Source organism: Populus nigra, chromosome 5, assembly GCF_951802175.1.
Source record: "Populus nigra chromosome 5, ddPopNigr1.1, whole genome shotgun sequence".
Taxonomy (NCBI): Eukaryota; Viridiplantae; Streptophyta; class Magnoliopsida; order Malpighiales; family Salicaceae; genus Populus; species Populus nigra.
Window position 1 is genome coordinate 3277392 of NC_084856.1, and position 18830 is coordinate 3296221.

Sequence of the window (18830 nt, forward strand, 5' to 3'; positions counted from 1 at the left end):
TGAAGGGGAAAACAAAGCTCTAATAGAGCAGCTTCTTCTGATTAGACGGGGCCTGACATGTACAGCAGGATCTCTAAACTAAAAGAAGACCGGGTCCTCTCAAAGCAAGCAAGGTCATAAAAAAAAAGGAGTTTAGCCCTCTATATAACACCATATCTAGCAAGGAAAGTTTATGCACAAAGCAACTAATGTCTCAATAAAAAAATTGAACTACACCGATTATTTTCCGTAAAATGTAACCGCCTCAATCTCCTTTAGTTGGAGGTTGCACACATGAACAAAAGCGCCCTTTCTTCTGCTTCTGGCTTGTTCTTGTTCCACCATACAGATAGTCCCGCAGTAAAACTCTTGTTTTTCGCTCTGTGATTTTTGTTTTTCCTCTACTGCTGTTTTCGCCATCGAGTTTCAGCAAAAGGAACTGCAATTTCTGCACCTCCAACTGCAAACGCCCAATGTTCTCTGATCCTCTTCTTGCCTGTTCTAAAATTTTTACTCTCCTGACAGTGCCACTCTCATCTGGTATTAGTGCGGACTTCTCATCAAAGTACAGTGGCTCGTCTTCAACAGTCTTCATTAATTTGCGATTAACTTCTAACAGCTCCATGATGGCCTCCTCGGATTCTTCCAGCTGCTCCTTCACATTATCATATTCAATACCCTTTCCCTTTTTGCTCTTCTCTGTAATCTCCACCTTACTCTTCAAATCTTGAACTGTTATTTGAAGATTTGTCAACTTTTGAGCATCAGAATCAAGTCTTTCTAGAATTTTCCTCTTATTTCCTTCTTGACGAGACCCTGATAATGTCTTTGAGATCTCTAATTTGTCCACACCCACCTCCTTCTCAATCATTGATTCTGTGGAGGGATGCTGCCTGGTGTGTTTTTTCTCCGCCTGTGAAGCAATCACCTTCTGAGTTTTTCCAACAGTCAGGTCATTGCTGTCATTCCGGTCAGCAGTTTCCCATATTTCAAGCATCTGATAATCAGCCTCCATAGTTTCTCTTCTGCTTATTCTATAAGATGAACATTCAGATATCTGATCAAGCATTATGTCTTTTGTCATCACTTCACTCCCATCCTCGGAGATTTCACGTGTTTGTTTCTGCTGCCTGAGATCATCACTGAGCACGGCCCTCAGTTCCTCTTGCTCAGGATTTGGCTTGGCATACTTCCTTGTTTCAATACCTGCTAGATGCAAGCTGCTTCCAGATTTCAACTCCTCAATCTGCCTCATTGCAGCATCGAGTTTGGAATGAGAACTCAAGTTTTCCACCATAACAAGTCTCTCCTTCTCAATGACTGCCTTCTCAATGGCTATAACCCTCATTTGCAATTCCTGGAAGTCCAAAGTTCCACCTGGTACCACGCTACTCTGTCCTTCACTCATTTGTTGACAGCTTTCGGCATGCACCACCATTGCAGCATCCTGCAACAAGTGGAATATAAGCAAAATATCCAAAACCATGAACTTGATATACAAAACAATATGTATTTGCAGCTTATGAATAATTGACAACTGAAATTATTCGGTGCATCACAAGGAAGCTTATATAAATCCTGTCCAACAGCATTGAAAATGAGAACCAGCTTACTTTAATACAGGGTTCAGAAATGACAACGTACTACAAAAAAGATTTGAAGAAATATGTAACTAGGGCCTTTGTTTAAATGGGAACGGGGAAGAAGTGGAAGAATAACCATTGATAAACCCCAATTTTGCAGATAAGAAGCTGACAAGTTATCAAACAAAAACAAAACAAAAACTCAATGACAATAGTATAGAAGTAATGTCTGGGCACATCAACTCTGGGTTTGAATGGAGCATGAGAGCTTATAAACGTTAATACAGGTAAAGTCTCAAGGAGTGATTGATGTGATAAATTTTACAAACCCCACAGAGTATGATTAGACAATTAATGGATGGGATTTTGATCATGTCACTTGTAGAACCAGGCCAAGTAAAGTTGCAATAACGGAACGATTCAAAATCAGATAAAATAGAAATTACCTTTGGTTCCTTGTTGTCAACTTCATTAAATGCCACATCTGAAAGAGTGTGCTTCTCCAGTGATGTTACACAATCCCTCAAAGACATGAAAGCTGGAAAATATGCAGCCATCAGAGCTTTGAGGTCTGCATTTCTGCCTTCCAAAGTACCAACTCTTTCTTTCAGCTGGTTGGTCTCCACGTCTTTTGAGCAATTTCCATCTTCAAGTCTCTCACATAATTCAAGGAGCTCATGAATCTTTCCTTCAAACAAGGCTTCTCGCACAGCAGATATCTGTAGTTCACCGAACAATGCAACAGCCTGAGACTCTAGTAATTCAATCTCATTTCTTCCCTTTACCAGTTCATTACTCAAATTTTCCTCCCTGCCTTTAACTTCTTGAAATTCTTCATGCAATTTCCTCATTTCAGACTCCAATTTCTGATTTACTTCACAAAACTTTTCAGCCTCCTTACTTTTCTGATCATAATCTCCAGATAGTTTGATGATCTGCATTTCTTGATCTGATTGTATCATCCCGACCTCATCATACTTGCACTTAAGATCCTCCACCATTTCACACAACTCTCTCTTCTCATCCTCTAAGGAACTGAGCTTATCTAACTCCTTCTGCAATATCTTCACCTTCTCATTAAGGCCATTGTTGTCATGATACAGTTTATCTAGATTTTCACCAAGGCCTTTTGTTTCCACAGATTTTTCGCAGATGATATCCCTGAAAATTAGAGAAAGGGTACTTTGAGATACAGTTTCATAAAGAATGCAGCAGTTTTCCTCTTCTAGTTTACATTTCTCCATCAGCACGTCAGAAAATGATTTCATCAAGGACCTCTGCTCATCAAGCACCTTGCAGTTCAATTCCTGTAGGTTCTGGTGAGCACCTTGCAAGTCTGACAGCTGCCCGTGAAGATTGCTTAGTTCAACCTTCAAAGCCTCCTCTTTGTGGTCTCCCTCTATTAACTTCAATTTCATCACTTCATTTATCCCTGAAAGCTTTTGGCTCTCATTCTTCAAAACCAAGAACTGCTCAGACCTGGTTGTCAACTCCTGATCAAGGATATTTTTAGTCATCACAAGATTTTCCACCTCTAGTTGAAGTTGCCCAAGCAGTGTAACTAGAACAGAGTTCTCGATGACCAACTGTTGATTTTCATCTTGCATCTTGAAGAGAAACTCTTGTGTTTCTTGAAGTTTGTTGAGTACATGGTTCACAAGTTTTTGGTCTTGCTCCATTTTATTTTCACACTGGTTTGCATCAAGTTCAAGAGCCTTCAACACCTGATAAAGTCCCACTCTCAAATTGTTAATTTGATCAGAGATGCATTTCAACTCTACTTGTTGTCCACAATTTTCATGTTTCAGATCAGAGATCTGTTCCTCTGAAAGTTTAGATGCCTCCAGGAGCTTCTGATGCTCAAGCAAGAGGGAAAAATTCTTTTCTTCCAGTTCTTGTGCACTTTTCTGCAAGATAAAGATCTCAATCTCCGCATTCACAGCTTTGTCCAGCTCCTCTTCATATTCTTTCTTTCTGCACTGACCTTCTTCTTGTAGAAAGCAGATCTGTGATGCCATACCAGCCAATTGGGACTCACTCAACTTGGCTAGATTAGCATGTTCTTGCTTTTTGGCATCTAAAGAAACCTGTAATTCTTCTACTTCATGAAGTGTGGATTCTCTCTCTTTCTCCAGAAGGGAATATTTCTCTTCTAATTCTTTATAATTTTTCTCCAAATCCTTCAGGCTTTTCTCAGTGATGTCCAACTGAGAAGTTAAACTTCCTTTCATAGAGGCCAGGTCAGACTTCTCATTCTCATGCAGCAGGCATAAATCTTCTAAGCTCTTTGATTTTACTCTCTGCCCCTCAAGTTCAGCATTGGCAGCAATGAGGAAATTCTCCAGAACGCTGTTCTTCTCTGTAAGTTTCTCCAAATTATCAGTCACAAATTGCAACTCAGAGGCCAGCAAAGCCTTCTCAGAAACAAGAATGGATTTCTCTCCCAAAAGAGATTGACAGGATTCTTCCAGTTCCTTTACCTTCTCTCTAACCCCTTCTAGCTCAACATTCAAATCTGATAAAGAATTCTCCAGGAGAGCATTTTTTTCAATAAGTTTGTCCATGATCTCCAACTTTTCCAAAAGAGCTACCTTTTCACTTCTGTCTTGCTCACAAACCTCCTTTAGCTTTATGTTGGCATCTTGCAAATCCTTCACAGACAACCCAAAGGACTCTGGGCTGAAACCAACTGATTCCACCTGCCCCATGATTGCCTGATGCTTCTGGTTAAGGTCATTTAACTCCTCCTTCAGACAGTAAATTTCTTGCTGAAGAGCATTTCTTTGGTCCACTCGAAGCTCAACCTCTGATTCAAGTTTTGTTATGGTCTCCCTTAAGCTTGAAATCTCATCTTGCAGATTCTGTATAGTCAGAGCTGAGGATAAGTTGACTTCACTTACGCTCTTGTTCTTCACCTTGACATGCTCCACTTCATCTTTTAAACTCTGATTACGGGCTTCCAGTTCGTCCAAAATTTGAGACCTGTTCTGAAGCTGAGCCGCCATAGATCTCAGTTCTTCCTGAGATTGAGAGTGCAGATGCTGTAGAGTTTGAAAAGCAGTCTCGGCCTCCATGAATCTCAATCGCTCTTCTTGTACACAAGTCCAAAGTCTCCCCAACTCCTTCTTCTTCTCCGTAACTTCTTCGCTTTGAGCTGCCACTTTCTGCACCAATGACTCTAACTCAGACTGCATGGTTTGATTTGATTTTACCAACAGAATACACCTCTCTTCAGCATCCTTTAGCTTCACATTCCCATCATCTATCTCTGAGTTAAGCCTTCGGGCTTCCTCCTCAAAACAAGTAATTTTATGCTCCAGGCTGACAATTGTTGCCAAGCACTGCTGGTACTGAGTGACAGCAGCTTCCTTCTCTTCAGTTAGCTTGGTCAAAGCTTGCTTCAAGGCATCAATTTCCCTTTCAGCATCACCTGCACGCTCACTGAACCTCCTGGCATCTTCCAGTGCATTCAGTAATTGGTCTTCTAGATCAGATATCTTCTCCAAACATTGTTTGTACTGAACCAGCACAACATTTTTTTCAGCTTCTAATCTAGCCAGGTCTTGCTTTAGAGATTGAGCTTCAATTTCAGCCTTGCCAGCTCGCTCATTTTGTTCTCCTGCATCCTTTTGGACATGAGATATACTGTTCTCCAGATTAGATATTTTTTCCAAACAATTCTGGTATTGAAGAAAACTAGATTTCTTTTCAGCCTCTAACTCGGCAAGGGCTTCCTTCAAAGTTAGAACTTCAGCTTCAGATTTGCTGGCTCGTTCATTAAGTCCCCTGGAATCCTCTGTTGCACGAGAGACTTCTGACTCCAGATTAGACAATCTTTCCAAACTATTCTCATACCGAAGCAGGTCAGCTTCTTTTTCAGCTTCTAGTTTAGCAAGCGCATTCTTTAAAGTTAAAATTTCTAGCTCGGCTTGACTCACTCGTTCAGACTGGGATGGGATTCGAGCCTTGAGATCATGGCTACTGTCATTCCACACACCTTGCTCTTTCTCCTCTGGATCATGGAAACTGAGGCCTTTTCTTGCCCTCCCTTCTGAAAATTTAGGATGGTTCACCCCATCTCCAGACTCAAAAAGATCATTGAGCTGTTTCAAACCCTTTCTTCCAGGAACAGAATCTGATTCTTCAGTAAAAGCTCCATTCCTATGAGATGGTGAAACACCCAAAGCATCCTTTTGCAGCTCATCAGGGTCAAAAGGTGCACGTATTGGTGGCATATCAGGTGTACGGGGATCACCATCAGTAGCAGAACCTGCAGGAGAATCATCGCCAAGCATAAGGGGGACTTGGTTGGGGAATGCTTCTGCCATTGTTCGATGAGCCTGGCGAAGGGCCCCGGTGGCATGATCATATCTTTCAGCCAATGCACGATATGCTCTATAAAACTCTTCAACTAATTTCATAAGCTCTGGGCGTTTCTTATAGTACATCTCTGCCCTCCTTGCAAAGGAATCTGCGTCTTCTTCAAGGAGTTTGATCATTTGTTTGACTTTGAAATCCATACCTGTTCATAGAAAAGAGAATTGTTGAACAGTTAAATGCCGATAGATAGCAAATGCTGCTGTAAGTCTAGCACAAAACCTACAGATTGAAAGAAGTAATAAAGAAGATAAAACTCAAATTCAGTATATACTTTGAATAAGTACAAGAAACTGTGGTGGTCTACAAGTAATTAGCAATAAAATATATCCTTCGGTTCCACCTTCTGATTAAAAGAGTAACTGCAGTTTTATTAACCACAAATCACCAAATTAAACTACAAGCAGAATTACAAACCATCCAAGGAGAGTCAGGGTGTGGATTGACATAAAGAGTTCGTTAACTGATACTCTTTGTTAAATACTATGCAGTGATATAGTGTAGCAAACCAAGGAGAATGTTTCTCCAAAAATTTGGTTTCTTTACCCAAGAAATAGGACAATCAATTCACAAAAATAAGGAGATCAAAGATATCAGAGAGGTGATGTAATTTCATGCCATAATAGAAAAAGCTTATAGATTGAACCCTTGGATAAACCTATCAATTGTAAGGAAAATGAAAAGCAAAGACACAAGCATGAGACCAAATTTCGCTATATCTTTGCAACCACGAAAATCACATTGGCAGTAATTATCATCCGATTCTTAGATTTTAGTACCCAGTTTATCACTTAAGTTATCGACTATACAGCAGCAAGTAAATGCAGAGATGTTTGCGATGATCAAATGCAGCCAGGTGCAACTAAGGCTCACACCAAAAGTAAATGCAAGCTAAATACCTTCCAACTTTTTTTTATTTTGTGCATACATTTCAAGAGTTTTAACTGATTCCATTCATTTGTTTTGAATTCTTTAATTAGTTTCCTTTCGGCCCCGGTTGCAGTAGAGATGTTAGGAGATCAGAGATCCACATCACGCGGGCATACGTAGAACTACGCAGCAACAATTAACATGAGGTGTCGATCTTCATTAAAATTAGTTCAATTTGTTTATTTCCTAAGAAGGAAGATGGTTAATAAAAGCTATTCTTCAAAAAGTTGACAGTCAGCTGAGGCAAAATGTTGGTGCCATTCATTGTAATGTCTTGGTTACCATGTCTTCCAAATAGCCAGCTCACTCACTTGATATATGAAAAAATGATTAAACAGTTAAGTACACCCCACTTGCACACTAAACAAAAATCCAAACTAAATTCCTAAGAAACAAACCAATACCTGTAAGATTCTCTTGAAGCCATTTTGAGTTTTTTGGGCTGATGTGGCTGTTCCACCACCATGAATACTTCCGTTTAGAATCTGCTTGCGAACTGGCAGCCATAATTGAATCCAATAATCACTACCACTTTCCAATTCCGATCGCAGACACGAAAAAATTCGATCCTTGAAGCAGTAAGTGATGATCCAGTCCAAAACCAGATATAAATACGACCAACAACCAGTCAAACCAGCACTGATTCTCAATACTGAGCTTTGTATTTCACTCCTTGTACCTATGTCAACAAAATCAACAAACAAAACATGCGTAATTCAATTTCAATGTTAACAACACTGACAATTTATAAGATCAGATCCTTCACAACTTGAAACAAATAAATCCAGACTAAAAACAAAAAATACCTGATCAGTAGAGCTTTTTCAAGTCCAGAAAGTATTCAGTATACGAATGAGCAACTGCTCTCTATTTATGACAAACCTGATCGAAAGAACACTAAAAAAAAGAGCCAGGTATTAGAATCTGATAAAATAAAGAAATATAAAAATATTCTCCAAAGAATCACGAATCAATTTATTTATTCATTTAAATAAAAAAGAGGAAGAAGAAGAAGAAGACTGCGCGATCATACACAGCAGGTTAAAGCATGAAACTCTAAAAGAAAAAACAGAAGAAGCAATCGGAAGAAAAAACAAGAACAGCATAATCAAGCACGAAAAGAGCAGAAAAACACGGTCCATTGACCGTTGACATGCACTGAACAAAGGACGATGTAACTATAGACGACGGCGACAGTTGAAAGATCAAACAAAAAAGAAGAACTCACCAAAAGGAAGCTTTTCGAGATTAATCTGATTAGCAGCTACAAGAAAAACAAGTACGGCTGCTTCCGCTGTATTTGTTATCGGGTATCACCCCATGTTTGTTAGATCCCTCTGTGCCTCTGTGTGTAACTCTTTATTTGTTTGTTTTTCTCTCTCCTGCTGTCGTTGCTTGCTTCTTATGCTGTTGTTTGGTCCTCTTGAGAACTGTCGTACATTAAAAAATTAATAATAAAGTTGGCAAATGATAAAATGCATCGGAAGTACCATTTATTCCTATCGAATTAGAGTTGGCAACTACAGGCAATTTTTTTATAATTCTACCTGATTCTCTTGTATTGTACTGCTATTTTTTTGGGATTTTAGAGAGATTTTGCTGTATCTTGAAATTTTAATTAAATAGAAAATTGGTATCCATTTTTTCAATGAAGATTGTGTTGCCATGTTTGACGGGTGCTTCTTTATTCCTGGGGTAAAAAGAAAACAAGATTAGTGCATTTTAAAAGTTATGTTGATTTGGTATGATCATTGAAATTGAAGTGATTTATTCTATAAAGATTCGAAGCTTCAAATAAGATTATGAAAAATAAATTCTTTATTTTTTATTGGATTGTAAAGATTTTTTTTATTTCAATACATTAAACATCTAGTATTACTTTATGTTTTTTAAATTATTTTTCGTTTAAAAAATATTAAATTGAATTGTTTTTTATGTTTTTTTATTGTTTTAAAATGTTGATATTAAAATAAAAAAATATATATGAAAATGTATTTTTTAAAAGCATACATTACATTAGATACTTTTTATTATTTTGATGTATTTTCTAAAATCATCTTGAAATACATCAAGCAATTAAATTAGGATAATTTCAAAATACGAAGAAATGCTCTTAATTGAAAAATAAAAACTTGATTGATTTTGTTGATAACACTAACGTTAGATTTAGAGAAAAATAATGCTGTGCACTTGACAGATTTGGCCCTTAAAACAATTTTGGAGGCCTCCAAAATAATTCCCACGATAAAATCAGATTTTCGAGCCCTTAAATCACTGCAGTAACCGTTGGTTTCAGAGTGGGCATTAATGCTTGATGTAAATATGAGGACCAGTTAGCAATTAAATCCTATCAACGTGGTAGGTTAGTGTGGAAAAAAAAGCAAGAGGGCGTAATGGTAATTTGGATTAGCGAGAATCTTCGTGGGTTGGGTATGGCCCGGCGTGAGGCAGCGCTTTAAGAAGTGGGGCCGAGTGCGCGTCATGGGCGGTGGCGGAGGACGGTCGCCATAGAAATCCCTCCGTGTACAATTACGACCACGTGTATGTGGCCCATGAGTATAATTTACCTACCTTGTTTTTTTCATGATTATATATAATAATATACATATCTTCTTTATCAGTAGTTTTGGCGTGTTACGCAGCAGCTTAAATAAATAAAAAATTTGAAAGGAAAAAAAATATTCAAATATAAAAAATTATTAGACATTATTATTAAATATAGCTTAATAAATCGAGTTTAAAATTTTAAAAAATAATTTTTTATCTAACTCAAGTTTAAAATTAAATTATCTGAAAATTATTATAATGTGACTCATTTGACTCGGTGAACTAATAAATAACTTGAATGAGTGTTAAAAAGAGTTGTATAACTTAAAAAAATTCAAAATTACCTTATTTTTTAATATTAAGAAGGCAACATGTGGATCGACTTGGGCTTCGCAACTTAACTCGTTAAATCCGCGATACGGGTGATAGATTCCACTGGTTATAACGTTGTTTTTTTAGAATTATTTTTTATTTAAGTACATGATAATAGAAATAAATATTTATAAAATTAAGTACAAATCATATGTTAAGATGTTTATTTAAAATTATAATAACATTAGAGAAAACAAATCAGAAATAATTTATGAAGACAAATTCAAAATCAAGCAAATGTTAAATGATGAAATTAAAAAAAAATAAAAAACTAAAGCTTGAAATATGCATGTTCTTTGTCAATACTTTATTAAGACTGGGCATTAATTAGAGATGTTGAAATTGATATATATTATGTTATTTTTTTATAAAAGAAAGTAATTATTCTTATAAATTGGGGTATGAGAGACATCTAAAACTAATATGCAGGTGCTTGTCAGATGATATGTACATTGAATTGACCCATGTGAGAATTTTATATGGAGAGATCACTTATGCTTATGGAAATGCTCACATGATAATTGTGTAAGTAATCATAAGACATGAGATCATTAAGTTATCTTATATAGAAAGTATTATATTCTGATATTGCTACACGTTATCCTAATCAAGGGTAACAACTAGACAGATATTGGGTATAACATAAACTATATGCAGGTATTTAAGTAAACAATAGAGAATTCATCACTCCTGGTGAATCAGGAAAAATGTTCCCTCTACTCTTAAATAGTACTGATTATAAATCCTTGCGTAAGATGGAATAAGAATTGAAAAGAGTTTTAAATTTTATTCAAAGAAGCAATGACTATGATATTTGGGAAAAAAATATGACTTAACACAGTTAACATACTTCATGCTGTAATGTCTAAATCAGAACATTGTTGATGAAGGAATAATAATTACACTGAAAAACTGGTTGTTGAAAGGTTAAGTCAAACCACTTATGACTTTCTTAATATTTGAAGGATCATGACAAGCTACTAAATGTTGTATTTGATCTTCAAATATAAATCAATTAATTGTTGAATCGATAATAAATTAATTAATTTAATCTTATTTTATTTAAAATTATGATTTATATTTGGACAAACTTATCAAAAAACCTGATGGATCACACGTATAAGAACCGCTGGTCAAAAACTAAAATATGATAATTAATCAAGTGTGACTTGATTGTAAATAAATTTTAGAAATTGAGGGCTAGAATGTAATTAATACAGAGGATTACAATTCAAGATCTAGAAACAATCAAGTAAGGACTTGATTGAATAAATATCTAAAATTAACTTAAAACAATATATATAATATTATTGAAGGGGAAAACTGATTTTTTTTTCTATTTATAAGGTTTTTAGCTTTCCCTATAATATAATATTATGCATTTTATTTTCTAAATGATATAAAGTGTGAGTAAAGTGCAATATGCAAACACCTAAAATACAAAAGAAAAGAGCTAACACTCTAAGGTACAACAACCCCTCCCTCCTAAAAAGGTTTAAGAAATTTCTCACCAGTGGTTTGTGTGAATTATCGTTAAAAGCCAGACATTTAGACGACTTGTGGTTTTCGATAATCTAACATTGAAGCAATTATTCAAGGTTGAAAGAACATCTAATCTTCAGGTAATTTTTGTGTAAACCTTAAACAACTCTAGATCTATTTAATGGGATTATTGAGACTCCTAAAAAAATATTAAATTTATTATTTCTGTTGCGTATATGTGTTTCGAAAAACTCAACACTTTGCAAGTCATAACTATGGTCTTTGTAGGCTTTTTTGGTTGGCTTTGAAAAGGTTTGTCGAGAGGAAGATGACCAGAAAAAAAGGATTTGAACTATTATACAATAACAAGGTTGCAAGGTGGCATGTTATTTATCTTAGATTTAGTAACTAGAGATTAGGGTCTTCGAATGGACTAGTTTTGACAAAGTAAAAAAAACAATTTTTTTTATAGTAGCAAGGTAATTTTTTAGAATGAAAGATATGTCCAAGTCTAACATGAAATAAGAGCATATAAGGTTATTTCATGTGCTATATTGTTGGTTAGATAAAAAAAATTTGTAATTTTCTTTGTTAAAAAGTTGTCAAACTGACCATTATCTTTCTCCTTATCATTTTCAAGTGATTTCCTCTCTCATCTTTTTAATTTAAGGACTAAAATATTCAAAAAATAAACTTTCAGATCAAGATTGAATTATCAAGAAATATAAAGATTGTAGGGGGGAAAGGAGAAAAGTAAGAGAGTGAAAAATTTTTTTTTTGCTTAATTTTAAATTGGACAAGTTGTTTCTTCTTGTTTTACTTTTTAATCTCTTTTTTTTAAAAAAAAAAGTGTATCCTCAACAAATTTTAACAAAATTATCATAAAATTAGGCATATATATATAAAGAGAGAGAGAAAGTGTGTGTGTGTGTGTGTGTGTGTGTGTGTGTTTTATTAAGCGTAACCCATTATTAAAATGAAAAGAAATTAATAAGATAGATAGTTGGGCTAGTTTAGATGCTCTTTTACTTCAACCACTATTTTATATGTTTATTGCTTTTTATGTCAAATAATTATCTCAACCTAAAATTTTAAGATATTAGGCGAGGAGTGAGGTCATAAAATATGATTTATATTGTTATCTAACACACCCTCTTAAATGAAAGCTATTTGGGTTTGAAATTTGCACAGACTCACATTACATTGTGCTTATTTTTTTTTATTAATTAGAACGAGGGCAATGAGATTTAAACTCGTGACTGTTTGGTTATCAAGATTCTGATATTATGTCAGAGAACCATCTCAACCCTAAATCTTAAGCTGTTAGGTGAGGTCTCAATATGTAATTTATATTATTTTCTAACACTTCATGACATGATTGCTATATTTGGCCAGATTTAGTAGGTTAAATTGAAAATTCTACAATTCAAAGTCTACACCGAATAGGATTTTAAGTTGAATAAAAAAAAATATTTACCTAGTAAAATATAATTTGATCTAATTGGATTTTCAGTGATATGATTGATTGAATTAAGCTCAATTCAAACCTACTCAAGTCAAACTCTAATGATTTTTTTTTAAAAATAAATTGAACATTTGATTAATTTAAATTGACTCAATAATTTCTAGGTTGATTTAATATCTTAATAATCTAATTCGTTTTCAAATCAGATTTCCAACATGATCTCACAACTATTACAACTAAAACACTTTTTTGCAAATTGATTATGTTAATAGAATATGCATTTTTTTAGAATTAGAAGTTGATACAAAAAGATCAAATGATTGACTTGGATTTCTTAAGCCGTAATTAAAAGAACTCCAAGAAAATAAAGCACCATAAAATTAGGCAAGTCCATTAAATCCTGTAAGTAAGATCATATAAATAAAATAACATAATAGAAAGCAAAACATAAAAAAATTATAAAACTTAATTATCAAATAAATAAAATATCAAATGACAAAATCTAAAAAAACATTATGTCTCAAGAAAAATAACAAAAAATAATTAAATCAACTCAGGCTAACCCATCAAACCTACAACTCATATCATGAGATTAAGACAATCTCATAGAAAGAAAAACACAGAAAATCACAAAGTTTAATTTTTAACAAATTTAATATTAAATAATAAAATTAAAAAAAATAATGTAAATAAAAAAGAATGATGTCATTTCAAACCCTCTTAGTTGTTTTTTTTTTAATAATATTCTTATATTTATTTATTTACCTTTTGCTTTTACTATACGAATACAGTGCTTTTACTATAAGAATACAGTGCACTCTTGTTAATCATCATAAGACGCAGGGAGTGCTGCAGCACGCAGCAACGAGTCAGCAGGTCCATTTCTGTGGGAGTCTATCAAAAGTTCGTGGAGGTATGAATGTGGAAGAGCAAACATGCACGGTCTTAATCATACCACTTCTCGGGTGTGTGGAAAAAGGCATCTAGCCGGTGATGTGTTATGATTGATCCATATGGTTCCATGATAATAGTTTGCCTAACTAATTTAATTTGAATGTGGGCCCCCCATCAGTAAGCAGAAATTTGAATTCGGCCCAGCTAAAATCAAGAAAGGAATAAAAACCGGCCGAAAGTACGATTCATAAAATTACATGGCCTTGAACAGAAACATCGTCAACAATTAATTAATTCCCGTCTTATTACAATAATAATAATAATAATAATAATAATAATAATAATAATATGTGTTTATGCAATGCATGGGAAGTTTGAATTGGATAGCATACTTCTTTGGTTTCTTAAAGGTAAAAGATGGGAATACAGAGTGTATCATTCAACTGGTTAGATTTTAAGTTTATTTTTTAAAAATTATCAGTTCGAGTCCTATAAATTTTAGAGTCATAAAAAATTTATATAGTTATTAACTTTAGAAACTGTGAGATTAATCAAGATATAGACAAGTTGACCTGAATATCCATATTAATAATAATAAAAAAAAATAAAAGATTGTTGACCTTCTATTTTAGTTTATTCAAAATGATTGTTCAGTCAAAATATAAAATTTTATTTCTAATTAAAACTTATTTTGCAAAGACCAGCTGTTAAAAAGGATACTTTAAAAAATATGAATAAAAAATAATCAAATATCAAATAATAACACTCTTAATATTTATAAAAAGTCAAACACAACAATTCCATTAGAAAACTAATACCTATGAACTTTTTTTCAGGATTAAAAATGCCCATTATAAAAAAGGGAAAAGAAGAAGAAGAAGAAGGAAACATGTATTTAGAGAAATTTATATTCCTAGCCACCTATAATAATTAGTGGAGCAATATAAAATTTATAATATTACAATCTAAAAAAAACAATACTCACAATAATATTCATTAGCCCAAATTTCTTTCTTGTTTTTTTATTTTATTTTCCCACGATTTCAAGCACATTATTGTGAATATAAATTATTTATACCCCGCATGTTATCGTGGAGAATTTAGGACAAAAAAGATTAGGAAAAAGGCAGGAATTGCACACTCAGCTGTGCTATATATATATATATTTTTTTATGCAAGGGGAGAAATATAGTATTAGGAAGCATTGTTCTTTGAAAAGACATTGATTAAAATCAAATTATTGAGCAAGGGATGAATTTTACATTGTTTGTTTGTTTTTATGTTTTGAATCGTGTTTAATTTGAAAAAAATATTAATTTAATATATATATTTTTAATATTTTTAGATAATTTTGGTATACTAATGTTAAAAATAAAAAAAAATTAAAATAAAATTATTTTGATATATTTTTAAATAAAAAATAATTTTAAAAAACATCTTATACTATTCTACAAAATACATGAAATTCCTTAGTTAGAAAACAAAATTGGAGCCAGATTTTTTTTAAAAAAACAAGGTGGAAAGGGCCAAAGCTTTTCATTTGATGGAGAACAATGATGGAAAATAAAGAAGAAAGGGAAATGTAGCCATCGTCGAGAGGGAGAGGGGCCAGAATAGCTAAGGTGACTTCTAAGACTTTACCTGGTCCCTTGCATGTCATTGATGTTGGTCTTGCCTCACCGTGGAAGCTAACTATCATTGGCTTTTCTGCGAAGAAAAAGAAAAAGAAAAAGAAAAAGAAAAAGAAAAAAGAAAACACTATTATTGACTTTTCCATGGAATTTACGATTACCTTCAGCACCGAATCATTAGCCATGTTCAATTAGCTGCACAGAGGGGAGATTTAAAAACTATAACGAGGAGTCTTCTTTAATGGAGAGCCAATGGATTTTTTTTCACGAATATTAATGAAATTTCTTATCTTTGAAAATAAATAAATAAACAATAAACAACCAAATTCAAACTAAAACGTCCTTGATGAAGTGCAAAAAAAAATTAAAATAAATAAATAAATTATTAATAAAAAAATAGAAATTAGTTGAGGTTGCGGGTTTAATTCCTGTTTGGGCGTGAATATTTAACGATCTGTGATCAACAACTTGCCTGTCACATTTGTTTTTACAAATAATACAAGAAAAAAATAAAGTTGGGTTGAGCGCGCACCTAGCCTGCTACTAGCGGGTCAGGTGCTGAGCATGATCCTTTGTTGTTTTTTTTATACTCCAAACTTTTTTTAAAAAATATTTTTTTTGGCACTCTAAATTTTTTCTATTATATTCACTTATTTTTTAATTTTTATATAGTTCTTAAATACTAGTGTAAGTTTTTATTTGAATTTTAATAATTTTAAAATAATAATACTAATAATAAATTGTTCATGAAAATTCAATTGAGATTGATTTTTTTTATTAAGATTTATAAATAGATTTTAAACATGGTTTTATAATATTTATGATTTTTTAGCTGTTAATTATACAAAATATGAACATATTATTTTGAGATTGTTTATTAACTTGCTTTAATAATCATAAAATATTATTTAATGTTTTCAAATCATATACTAATATTAAAAATAATTTATAAAAAATAAAAAAATATTATTTTAATATATTTTCAAACAAAATACATTTTAAAAACTAACAGCTACTCAATCAAGATTTGCACCCTTCTTCATGGTCGGTTTTTGTAAACTTCTCCACCACTGGATGGTTCCAAATTCTCGAAATAAAGAACAGCAATTGTTTTTTTTATTACTAATATCTTGGTATGTTCACATGCTATTTGATTCAAACTGGAGGCCCAGTGACCCGCTCTGAACCCCACTGCTTTGCCAGCTCTCTTGACCTCAACACTTTCTTCCTCCCTGCAAAAATTGGAAAAGAAGAAATCATGGTTCTGAATGAATGCAGGAAAGGCAAATGGGAACTCTCTTGTTCTTGGAGCTTCTAGGAGACTCAAAATCCAAAAAATTAGCAGACAAATCCATCTACTAAAATGCTGTCACTCGTGCATTCCCTCGCCCATCTCATTCCCCGTTACTTTGGGATATCTTTCCAAATATTACATCTAAAAAGAGATAAAAGATCAGTTAGAGGTAAATAAAAAAACCGATAAATTGATTAAATTGAGAAAATTAAAAAAAAATAACTGAAAAAATCAAATCATGAAAAAAACTCGATTAAACCGATTAAAATATTTTTAAAAATTCCATTTGGTTCGGTTTCGGTTTTATAAATCTAAAATACAAAAACCAAATCGAACCAGTTTAGTTAATAAATGAACCGAACCGAACCGAAAATAACTCATTAGAAAGTTCAAAAAGCCCAAAAAACAATATAATTTTCAATTTTAACATAAAATAATCAAATCAAACCGAAACCAGTCGGTTGAAACCGGTTTAGATTATATATATATATATATATTTTTAAAAAAATTTAAATTTAATTATTTTTATAAATAAAAATCAAATAAAAAATGATCAGATCTAAAACCATCAGGTGAATACAGATTTTGATCTCAGCTGCCACGGAGCAGCAACCACTGCACACACCCATTTTATTGAAAACCCTGAAAAGCAAAATTAACCTGCTATAATTGCCATGATTTTGTTTGGTAAAGAGCAAATAACTGTGGAGAAGCACCCCAGGGGGCCCTCCCCAACTATCATGAATGGTTTCCAACGTGCCATGTGCTTATCTTAGAACACACCGTACGTATGCCTCTACATGAGCTGCATTTCTCGACGGCATGCATGTTGAAAAAGGTGGCCATGCTCCATGCCAATTCTTAACAACTCTTTGACTTGTTTTTATGCGTGATGGTCATAGAAGCATAGAAGAATCTACATGGACATTATATATGTTACATGGGGTAGGCAATTATCGTGTTTTGTATGCCATTTTCGGACGTGTTTTGTATCGTTTGACATTTTGTGCATGGATGGATGATCGCCGTGATGGGAACTCGTAATTATTCATCCAGAGCCAACGTGCATGGTTGTGTTCATGCATGCCGACCAATGTTCATTGAGCTAGCCAGTAATATTTCTCAACCCACATCGACCGAATCTATACTAGTTTTTGGTGAATTATGCATATTTGGTGTGAATTTTGCCCATTTGGTTGGTTACGGGTGAGATTGGATGTCACTTCATTCTCGATGAGAAAAAAAAAGTTTGAATTTTTTTTATTAACGTGGATGTCCGGACTAATTTGCGCGCATCTCGACTAATCCTAAAAATCCTGAAGTTAACGACCATGTAAGCCTTCAATGGTCCTGAAACTTGTAGAATTCAAATTGATGACCTCTAGAAAATAAATCAAAAAAATTGGATTTCATCTTCGTTATTTGTAGGGGTTCATTGTCTAGGTGTTTAGGCCTAATTTCCATGGTGTTTAGGCCTGATTTCCATGTGGTTGGGCTTGAGTCCTAGACACCTCATCAAAAATTATTTTTTAAAAAATTATTTTAATATCAGAACAATTAAAAATATGTATAAAAAATAATGTTTTAAAAAATATAGTTAAATTACAATACCAAAATCAACAGGAGGAAAACCAATCAGGCCGGCTTGTTCTCCTGTTCTATTTACTTCAACTTGTCATTTTCTTAAAAAAGAAAAGGTACAAATGAACTACTGAATAATCATTGTTTATGCGTCAATACCATACATATTCATATAAAACAATGAATTATTTCGGAGTCAAAATTTGATAAATACGGTTAATCGGCTATGGAAAATACCATTGCATCATTTCATGAAAAAGATCAATAACATGATTTGGAATCAACATGAACAAAGCAGAGTTCAACGACATTGTTTTTTTTTTCCAAAAAAAAGAAAACAACACTTGACGGGCCTAGACTTAATACCCACTTTAAAGTCCAAACCAAATGCCTTGACTATGGATGTAGGACTGGGCCCAAGATTGGACCATCGGTTTACTTCATCCATCACCAAGTCTTGACATGATAAAACACAAGGCAAGGCTAATCAAGATCACCAACCCAAGGCTTGGCGAACCACCATAATTTTTCAATTGGTTTATATGGATTGTGCCTGCTTCTGATTCAAAATGTTTAGTTTTTGGAGTTTTGCTGATAATTCATTTAACCTTAATTTTTTAAATGACAACCTGAACTGGTTTTTACAAAAAATATAAAAAATAAAATTCATCATACGTTGATTTTTTTATAAAAGA

At 33.4% G+C, this 18830-nt stretch overlaps 1 protein-coding gene across 2 annotated transcripts; it reads right to left on the reverse strand.

Annotated features, from left to right (window-relative positions):
- LOC133694657 (protein NETWORKED 1D-like) lies at window positions 1–8303 on the reverse strand. 2 transcript variants are annotated; one of them, XM_062116280.1, is made up of 5 exons: window positions 8098–8303; window positions 7676–7751; window positions 7274–7548; window positions 2009–6084; window positions 1–1426 (listed from the first exon to the last, which is right to left on the reverse strand). In XM_062116280.1, the coding sequence occupies exons 3-5, from the start codon at window positions 7374–7376 to the stop codon at window positions 245–247; spliced, it is 5361 nt and encodes a 1786-aa protein (XP_061972264.1). In that variant the 5' UTR covers window positions 7377–7548; window positions 7676–7751; window positions 8098–8303; the 3' UTR covers window positions 1–244. The 2 variants fall into 2 exon arrangements, with proteins under 2 accessions (XP_061972264.1, XP_061972263.1); XM_062116279.1 differs by having other exon boundaries at window positions 7676–7766.
- Between the last annotated feature and the right edge of the window lie 10527 nt (window positions 8304–18830).